The 10,798-nt window shown below is 38.1% G+C and overlaps 1 protein-coding gene across 2 annotated transcripts; it reads left to right on the forward strand.

Moving 5' to 3' along the window:
- Window positions 1-1,105: 1,105 nt before the first annotated feature.
- rab43 (RAB43, member RAS oncogene family) lies at window positions 1,106-9,921 on the forward strand. Of its 2 annotated transcripts, none has more exons than XM_046875682.1 (4): window positions 1,106-1,122; window positions 4,450-4,644; window positions 6,126-6,309; window positions 7,194-9,921. In XM_046875682.1, exons 2-4 carry the CDS (start codon window positions 4,456-4,458, stop codon window positions 7,448-7,450), a joined length of 630 nt encoding a protein of 209 aa, XP_046731638.1. In that variant the 5' UTR covers window positions 1,106-1,122; window positions 4,450-4,455; the 3' UTR covers window positions 7,451-9,921. The 2 variants fall into 2 exon arrangements, with proteins under 2 accessions (XP_046731638.1, XP_046731637.1); XM_046875681.1 differs by lacking the exon at window positions 1,106-1,122 and adding an exon at window positions 4,296-4,325.
- Window positions 9,922-10,798: the final 877 nt, after the last annotated feature.

Here is a 10,798-nt window from a genome sequence, read left to right on the forward strand (position 1 = left end):
TCAGTGGTGAAGTTGTGGCTCAGCAAAAAGGCCCAGCAAAGGTTGTACTTCCTTCACCAACTGAGGAAATTCAACCTGTCACAGGAGCTGCTGAAACCATTCTACTCTGCCATCGTTGTGTCTGTCCTGTGTAGATCAATACCAAACCAAATCAGACATCAAGAGGCTACAGCAGACGGTCAGGACCGCTGAGAGGATTATTGGTGCCTCATTCCTTGTGTGTGTAAACATACTTGGTAATAAAGCTATTTCTGATTCTTATTCTAATATTAGCCAACATTCTCTATTCCACCTGGATGTTTGCGAGATGATGTGTTTGCCTTTAAAATAAATATTTAGCACTGATCATTCTTGATTCTCAGTCATTTATATTTTTCCTTACAGAGTTGCCACAACACTGGATTTAATTTACTTTCATTTGCAAAGCAATGCAATTCACATACTGTGAATTCTAAGGATTCACTGAGTGCCCTCTAGTGACTACTCATGGAAATAGCAGGCAGAATCCCTATTGAATCAAGTGACTCGTGAGACTCGGATCCTTTCACTGAATGATTCAGAATGATTTAAACCGTTAACTGATTCATCTCTACAGTCAACGCTCCTACTACTTCCGGCGAAATTTATATCCCTAATCCCTATCCCTTCTTACAGCAGTGTACAGTGATAGGAAACATCTCCCCAGTATCAAGGCCAGAGTAAATCAATTAACAAAAGCTATTTTACACACGTTTATTGTTTAACGAAATCACTTAAAATGTGGTCATTTTTAGCATTGGAGGCACGCTAAGCAAAACACGTTAATAGATAACACTCATTATTAGTTAATAACCCTTTGTTGCCTAAATATATTTACAATTACTGTATAAAAAATCAGTTTTTGCTGTCAAGCAGATGCTGAATTGTATGCAGATTGTTAATTTGAATATAGCACATACAAACAAATCCTCCAGTATCAGGGATATAGATTATTTTATTGATGCTGGTATTGATCAGTTCCTTCAGCTAACAATCTTAAATGCAAAAAAAAAGATCCCAAAATCAGCAGAATGTCATAAAATTAGCAAAAAGTCACATGAGAAAAAGTCTTACTCATTGAACTCTCAAAAGCAGTGTGAACAGGTGAACATTGCACTTTGCACCTTTGAATACAGTCTCTTACAATTTGGACGTTTGCAGACTTCCGGTGTTAGGATAGTCTAAGGTGGACCTTGATGTTTCTTTTTTTTAAAAATCCCTTTCAACATCAGATGAAGGCTGCTCCCTCTTCTTCCTTGCATTATGATTGCTCTCGGATTGTTCATTACTGCTGCTTTTTTTTGTCAGTACTCAAATTACTGCTGCTTTCATCTTCAGAAACATCACCTAGTGATAATGCTGTAGGTCTGTAGTTTCTGAGACAACTGTCATCACTTTCGACTTATGGAGCCCTGGTTTTCATTCCACCAGCTCGCCTCCCGTAGAAAGTTGATTTGTTTATTTAGTTCTGCCTAAAAATAAATAGTAGAAATTGCATTTATATCCCAACATGCTATTTTTACAATAGTATTGCAATGCAATGAATGCTATTTTACAATTCAGTATTATCTGTCCAGTCCAGTTTGGTGTTCAGATGAACACCCAGGTATTTGTCAGAGTCCACTCTGTCCTTTCCCTGAATGTTCACTGGTGATAGTGAAGTTTGTTTGTTCATACGGAAATCCAACACCAGTTCTTTTGTTTCCCTCTCATTTATCTGGAGGCAGCTCCGTTGACACCAGTCCACAAAGTTCTAGATCAGTCCTCTGTACTCCCTGTCATCATCATCTGTGATCAGGCCAATGATGGCAGACTTATCAGAGAACTTCTGCAGGTGACAGGTTGCTGAGCTGATGTCTGCAGTGTAGACAGTGAAGAGAAACGGGGCCAGAATAGTTCCCTGAGGGGCTCCAGTGTTGCAGACAATCATGCCAGACTCATAGTCACAAGTCCTCACAAACTGTGGTCGGTCTGTGAGGTAATCCAGTATTAAGGTAGACAGATGATGGTCCACTCTTATGTAATCCACCTTATCCCTTAGGAGCACAGGTTGGATGGTGTTAAAAGCACTAGAAAAGTAAAAAAAAAACATAAATCTCACTGTGCTCCCAGCCTTTTCCAAGTGTGAAAAAGCCCTATTTAGGAGGAAGATGACAGCGTCTTCCACTCCAATGCCAGGCTGGTAGGCAAACTGAAGTGGATCAATTGATGGGCTCAGCAGAGGTCGGAGATGAGTAAGCACCAGTCTCATTGGGTGCGAAGCCAGTGCTACTGGTCTGTCTTTTGGGCGCAACGTTTTTTGGTACAGGTACCATGCAGGATGTCTTCCACAACTGTGACACCTTCCCCAGGTTCAGGCTCAGACCAAACATGTAAAAAGAATATGCCACAAAGCTGGTCTGCACGGGTCTTAAGGAGCCTGGAGCTGATGCCGTCTGGGCTCGCAGCCTTCCTTGCTTTGATCTTTATGAGCTCTATTCTTACCTGGGCTTCTGTGAGTATGTAGTGGGGTGCTGGGGGAAATTGTTAGGGGGAAAAGGTTAGGTGTGTTGTGGGAAGGCTGTGAGCTGATAGCAGTGAAGAGAGAGGTGGGGCTTGGGTAGTGTTCCAATGCCACTCTGACTTACCTGTTTGATCTTTCAGCTATCTAGCTATCTAGCCCCTTATTAAAGGTCAACTTTCATGAATTAAAAACTTATTTTTTCTGAGTTTCCTCTCTTTTTGATTTCCTTTCCGTGCATCAATGAAGAATGAAGTAAATTGATCGACCAGAGGGTACATGGACATTTATATATATATATATATATATATATATATATATATATATATATATATATATATACACACACAGTAAGCCCCCGTTTATTGAGGTGGTTACGTTCCAAAACTGCCCACGATATTTGAAAAACGGACAAAGCACAAAAATGCTATTATTTGTATACAGTACTGTTTTGTTTTAACATTTTACTTTATTATATAACTGATATATTTTTTTTTATTAATAAATTTCATTATTTTAGCATAAAACTCCATAAAAACTATTCCCTATAAGTTTTTTGGTCTATCGTGCTATCCACTAGAGACGGGAAGTCAGGTGTGACAGAGAAGTATGTGAGGGTGGTGCACGACATGTATGAGGACAGTGTGACAGCAGTAAAATGTGCAGTACTACAGAACGGTTTAAATGTGTAGGAACTACAGAACGGTTTAAAGTGGAGAATTGCATCAAGGTTTGGCTCTAAGCCCTTTCCTGTTTGCAGTGGTGATAGACAGGTTGACGGACGAGGTCAGACAGGAGTCTCGGTTGACTATGATGTTTGCGGATGATATTGTGATGTGTGGTGAGAGTAGGGAGCAGGTTAAGAATAGCCTGAAGAGGTGGAGGTACGTGCTGGATAGAAGAGGAATGAAAGTCAGTAAGAGAAAGAGTATATGTGTGTGAATGAGAGGGAGGGCAGTGGAGTGGTGTGGTTGCAGTGAGAAGAGGTAGTAAAGGTGGTGGAGGTCAGGTACCTGGAGTCAACAGTGCAAAGTAATGAAGAGTGTGTTAGAGAAGTGAAGAAAAGAGTGCAGGCAGGGTGGAGTGGGTGGAGAAGCGTGGTAGGAGTGATTTGTGATAGAAGCGTATCTGTGAGAGTGAAAGGGAAAGTTTATAGGACTGTGGTGAGACCTGCGATGTTGTATGGTTTAGAGACAGTGGCATTGACTAAAAGACAGGAGGTGGAGCTGGAGGTAGCAGAGCTTCAACTATATATATAGTATTTTCTTTCTTTTTTGTCATTAAAAAAAATATATATATTTGGTCATAGAAATGATTCTTGACATGTTGAAGATAGATAGCAAAGATGGCAGCACTTTTGGTGACGTGTCTGTTTTATGACGTCATATGGTAACCTTTAGACTTGGACAAACCCGTCAGGTCGAACTCTGTGTGGGAATTCCAAATCGAAGTTGGAAATTTTCTGGGAAACAAAAAGCAGCATCTGGGTGTAGCAGCATGTCACACGTCCAGGGGGGGAAAAGGCAATTTCCGTTGAAAAGAAATGACAAAAAGGTTACACCATATGCAAGCAACATCTTTACTAAATAAACTAAATGCCAATATTCCGGGTCAGGAAAATTGCAGTTTTCCACCTTGCTTTTTGCTTTTTTTTTTGTTTTCCACAAAAGATGTGTGATCCATTGATATTCTCATATCAGGGAACTCTTCTGAGCTTCCAGCCAATCCGAACACATGGGGCGGGACTCATTGAAAAAATACACACGTCCATGTCCGCTCTGATTTCCGGGTTGGCGAGTTTCTGCAGGTGCCAATTCATCCACGTCACTTTGTTTTCGCTGTCTCACTCACACACACACACACACACACACTCATACACTGGAGCACTTTTTTATCCACCTGGTTGATCTCATATTTACTTCTCACCGCAGGCTGTCATGTCATTACTAGAGACAGACGACACTTATGATTTCGTCTTTAAAATCGTGTTGGTCGGGGATGTCGGCGTGGGAAAAACCTGCGTGGTCCAGAGGTTTAAGACCGGCACCTTCATCGAAAGACAAGGAAACACAATCGGAGTGGACTTTACAATGAAGACCATGGACATCCAGGGCAAAAGAGTCAAGGTTGGGGTCTGACAAATGTAATGACTATTTTAGATACTTAAGAGATATTTTGTAAAACGAGACTTGGCGTGTGTTTTTTATTTTTATTTATTAATCTTTTTCATTTTATGTACATTTCCTGTACATCTCTGTATTTTGTCAGAGTTGTAAACTGCTTGGTTATTGTTTTATTGTGTGTATTAGCATTTTTGTACATTTATTTGCTCCTCTAACTTTATGCCACAGTAATAATTACTGATACAGAATTTCTGCAAATGATTTAGATAGAAATGACAGCAGGAAATTATTATAAGGTAAAAATTCTGACCTTAATAAGTGTTATTTCTGTTATTTCTGTGGTGGGGAAGCAAACAAATAAACCATATAGACAGGGAATGGAATGGACAAGTTGAATGGAATCTACAAAAAAGAAAAAAGAAATGTTAAGGAACCAAATAGTATGCTTAAAAGCACTGAAGAAAAAAATCACCAAAAAAATCAGAGATGAAAGGAGTCTGGTTGCATCAGCATCAGGTTTCAAGGCACTTGTGTGATTTTATGTGATGGCAGTGTGTCAAAATTAGCAGTTTATAAACTAACACAGTTCTGCAGAATCGATCCTTTTCACCAGTGTCTTGTGATGATGTGGCTTGAGATTTTCCTCAGGTCCAGATGACGACATCTGAACTCTCTTGGTTTAATCACTAAGGGCAATTTAGTTGCAAAATCACAGAGAAGACTCTGTGTTCATACTTTCTTATCAGACTTTACATTGGCATACGTTTGCTGTGTGTGTGTGCGTGTGTGTGTGTGTGTGTGACATAGAGAAAGAGTGAGAGAAAAAGAGTAAACGAGAGCACCAGAGACATTGTAATGGATGACTCAGCAGAACATCAGTACATTGTTGTTTGACACCAGGTTCTATGTTCGATGAATGTTCGGTCTCTTTCACCCAAGTCAACTCCCTGAGATTGCAATCTTTCTCTGATCTCTTACAGATTCACGTCATGCGAGTATTTTTATTCATCAAGCTGCTTTTAATTTACAAACCGCACTCGAACGATAAATTAAACAATCAATGCATTAGATCACAATATCACAATAACTACAGTTATTACAGGACTTCCAATCCAATCCAAACAATTTGCATTAATGTTTATAATCAGCATGGGATCTTTAGTGAAATCTGAGTATCACTATTATCACTTGTATTTAAGATTCAAAAAATTTTCCTTCTTCTAAATATAATGTGGTTTAATCCTGAGCTCTGGTTACTGTCTGTGTTTTCCTGGTGTTCATGTTTCCTATGAATTCCCTGGTTTCCTCCCACTGTCCACACATGCCAGTAGGTGAATTGACTAGACTAAATTGCCTCTAGATGTGAATGAGTGTGTAAATGTATTCCAGCAAAGGTAAATTCTCCCGAGTGTCCAGCATTGCTGTTGTTACTTAGGATGAATGAATCTCTTTGAAATAAATAAATAATTAATTTTGTTGAACAGTTGCAGATTTGGGACACAGCAGGGCAGGAGAGGTTTCGGACCATTACGCAGAGCTACTACCGCAGCACGAACGGGGCCATAATCACATACGACATCACCAAAAGAGCATCCTTCATGTCTGTGCCCAGATGGATGGAGGATATCAAGAAATATGGTGGCTCTAATATTGCCACGCTTTTAATAGGTCAGTAGATAGAGTGATAGATCGATCAATTGATTAGTCACTTTACACATATCAGAGGAAAATTTACAGTTTCATATTAATATTAGATGTTGTTCTAAATCTTGTTGTTAATACAACAGCTCAGGGAGCCGAAAGAGCAAAATTTGCAATGATTTCTGGTTGGAAATGATTGTATACTGTCACTCCCCTGTCAGTTGGAGCGTGGGAATCTGTTTTGTTGCCATTGCCTTCATATAATGAGGCTGGGTGGATGGGTGGGAACTGCCAGTGTCCAAATTAGAGAGAGCATCATCTGCATCTCTTTAATATTGGCGTGTGGCTGTGGAGATTTGTGCTCGTTCAGTCACAAGGGCATTATTGAAATCAGGAACTGGGGTGCACTCACATTTATCCCAAAGGTGTTTCCCAGAGCTCCATACAGTAGCAGGCCATTCAAGATGTTCCACTCTAATCCATGTGAAGCATATCTTCATGGAGCTGGCTTTGTGCACAGGTTTGGGTCTCCTAGTTCCAGTGAAGTAAAAAAATGTAAACAAAAAGAAATTGCTACCACATTTTATACAATTGTGTATCGGGAATTTTGTGCTAACAGTGACCAGATTAACACCATCCACATCACTTCCTGTTTTCAGTTATAATTCTCTGTTCAAATTTTGAAAGGAGGTAATGATATTTTTGCTTGTCTGTAATTTTACATTTTCATATACAAGGAAGTTTATAGGTAACAGTAAGTTACACTCTAAACCTCCTAAGTACATCTGTGTGACTCTAGTAAAAAACTGGATGTAATTTGAAGCAGTTATTTACACGTTTTACTTTTATTTTCCACCAGTATTACTCTATTAATGTTTTTCCTCAACCCAAAATTGTTTCTGTTTAAACAGGTAATAAATCCGACTTATCTGACGAGCGTGATGTTTCGTTTGAGGAAGCTCAGGCGATGGCTCACCAGCTGGACTTCATTAGCGCCGTCGAAACGTCTGCCAAAGACTCCAGCAACGTGGATGAAGCGTTTAATCATATGGCAGATGAGCTGATGCTGAGACACGGCGGGCCCGTGTTCAGAGACAGCGTAACCGACAGCTTCAAGCTCAACAGCAAGGATGTGAGCGCAGAGGCCTGGAGCTGTAGCAGCTGTTGATGCTGGTTTTAAATTTTATGTTTTATTTTGTTTTTTAAGTCATGTTGGCCTGCAACTTATCACAGGGCTCCTTTATGTGAATCCTGGTTTAACCAGCAATGTTGACAGAATCTTCAGTTGTTAATTGATTAAATGATCTACACCTCCGATTTTCAGGAAGTGCTAGCTGGCCATATCAGGCACAAAACTTCAAATCGACGTTTTAAGAAAGGCGAAGAAGTAAGAAAGGAGTAGTGGAAAATGCAATGCACAGAAATGATTAGAGTAGCTGTTGCTTGGATTTTATAGGAACCTTGTCGATCGTACAATCATTATAATCAGAGAGTGATTAGACATCTGATTTCTCCTTCCTTAAGTCCTCAAACCAGCCTTATATTAGCTGTAGCTAAACATGTAAAAAAGTTTCAATCAATCTGTTTGTTCTGAAAGTTCAACCTGCAGAATGTGGAATGAAGTGAGAATAGTCTCATATGCCACTGATTTCTCATCTGACCTGTTCACGAGCGCAGACTAGCCAGATGGCAATTAACTTTCTTTAAATAGTTAATTGTAAATGTCATAAGTGTGAAGCAGACACAACATTCTTCTTACACTTAGTGTACATATGTATTCCAGTGGTTGCTTCTTTATCTGAGCATTACATATCTCACAGTCACCTCAAAATAAGCTCCAACTCCCCCAATCCTATATCCTAATCCCATTTGTACATACACAGCTTCATGATTTGGAATAGCAGAGATCGTTTGTTAGGTTGTAAAAGAGGCAATCAGAAGAGAACTACTGTCCATTTTTTAAACAGCAAACTTGCCTCTAATATACAATTTTGGGAACATATGTCTAGTCTGAGTCTTGCTGGCATCAAAAGAAGAATGTCCATTTTTTTCTAGTCATCTATAGAGACATTTCAAAATATTTTTAATGAATACATTTATATATTTTTATTATATAAAGATTCCAAGTAAAACAGAATTAGAGGTGAGCACAGGCTACCTAATGATAAACTGCTAGTTGTGAGAGTCCCAGACTGTTAGATTTGCATCATAGCTTAGGCAAAACTACAGAAGCAAATGCCAAACATATCTTGTAATTTGGGGGTAAATGGGACATTGTATAAGCTGCAGTTTTGGCTGTACATGACTGCCTTGGATACTAAATCTGCTCCGAGCCAGTGCTGAGATTTCTAACGTTGAACTTTAATGCTGGATTGATGTTAGATCACATTGGACAAATTGTTCGAACCAATATACTTTATAATGTCCTTTATTCACTTTTTACAAAGTATTCTTTTTGTCTAGCACTTTTGACAATAGACATTGCCACAAAGCAGCTTTCCGAAGATCTAGGCTTACATCGAGACTCTTAATGATCAAGCCAGGGGTGCCAATGCAAAAATCTCCATGTCGACTGATTCACTACTTGTCTTACAGCACATCATCAGAATGTCGCTGAAAGTGAATTATTACTTGCCAACTAAGGCTTGGGGGGAGTCAACTCAGAGCTGATGACCTGTATAAGACCACAGCAGTCAGATTATGTATGTCCCTTGAAATGCTTTTACTCAAAATCTAACATCTGCCATTATTACCAATTTTTGTGCTCATTGTGCAATTTTACAAACACAAGCAACAGGTGGTTTATAGTATTAAACTGAAAACATATTGAGTGTGTAGGGTTTGAGAACCCTGGCTGTGTTGTTAGCATTAAAACTTGATAACGTTATTTATTCAAAGGGTATGTCATACAAATAAGGGTGAAATAACATGAAGAATTTGATGCTCTCTAGGTATGTTTTAGCACATTTTAATAAGGATGTAAGATTTTTGTTTGTAATTGTATTAGAAAGTTAAGGTTTTTTTTTCTTTTTATAAAACATTTCCTAAATATTTAAAAATTCTATATTTTCACTATTTTACAGACTTGGTAAGAAGAAATGAGCCATATAATTAACTCAATTTATAGTTATTGATTTTCATTGATATTAATCAAAAAGGTTAGAGGAAAAATCTAATTTTATGACATTTATACTATTTATGTCCAAATTATACAAACTGTCAAAGTTTTCAAAATCACTTTAATACATGTTTAATATTAATAAAAAACTTTTTATAACTACTTTCAGTAATGAAATGCAGTATATAAAGGAATTTTTTTTGCAGAGTGTGTTTACAGTTTTGAGAAGATTTATTATTTGCCTTTTTGTGCTAAACAGTTTTTACTTGGTTTTGGATTACGATGCCAATGACTTGTGAATGGTAAAGCAATGTTCCTGATTCAGTGTGTTAAGTGCCTTTTTTATCCAGTTTGGATATTGTTTGAATGGTGATAGTCTTTTTCTAGGTAAATAAAACATGATGCATTTTTATCCTGATGTTTGATCAAAAATTTGTATGCACAATAATTGAATGTTCTACACCATAGCTGTTCATATTGAATTTTCAATTATTTTATGAATAAAATTTTTGGAGCATAAATGCTTGGTTTGGCTTGAGTTTAAAGCTTCTTTGTGGACCTCTGATCCAAATATGTGCCTTTTGAACATCCACATTCCACATTTAGTCCCTATTTGCTGTTACAATAACCTCCACTATTCTGGGAAGGTGTTTCTCTAGATTTTGGAGTGTGTTAGTGGTGATTTGTGCTCATTCAGCCACAAGGGTGTTAGTAAATTCAGGTACTAATTTAGAGTGAGGAGGCCATATATATATATATATATATATATATATATATATATATATATATATATATATATATATATATACACAGTACAGACCAAAAGTTTGGACACACCTTCTCATTCAAAGAGTTTTCTTTATTTTCAGGACTATGAAAATTGTAGATTCACACTGAAGGCATCAAAACTATGAATTAACACATGTGGAATTATATATGGAATTATATACATACCAAAAAAGTGTGAAACAACTGAAAAATGTCATATTCTAGGTTCTTCAAAATAGCCACCTTTTGCTTTGATTACTGCTTTGCACACTCTTGGCATTCTCTTGATGAGCTTCAAGAGGTAGTCACCTGAAATGGTCTTCCAACAGTCTTGAAGGAGTTTCCTGAGAGATACTTGGCACTTGTTGGCCCTTTTGCCTTCACTCTGCGATCCAGCTCACCCCTAAACCATCTCGATTGGGTTCAGGTCCGGTGACTGTGGAGGCCAGGTCATCTGGCGCAGCACCCCATCACTCTCCTTCTTGGTCAAATAGCCCTTGATGCCTTCAGTGTGACTCTACAATTTTCATAGTCATGAAAATAAAGAAAACTCTTTGAATGAGAAGGTGTGTCCAAACTTTTGGTCTGTACTGTATATATATATATATATATATATATAAAACACGGTCT

This window comes from Silurus meridionalis, chromosome 19 (genome assembly GCF_014805685.1).
Source record: "Silurus meridionalis isolate SWU-2019-XX chromosome 19, ASM1480568v1, whole genome shotgun sequence".
In the NCBI taxonomy this organism is placed as follows: Eukaryota; Metazoa; Chordata; class Actinopteri; order Siluriformes; family Siluridae; genus Silurus; species Silurus meridionalis.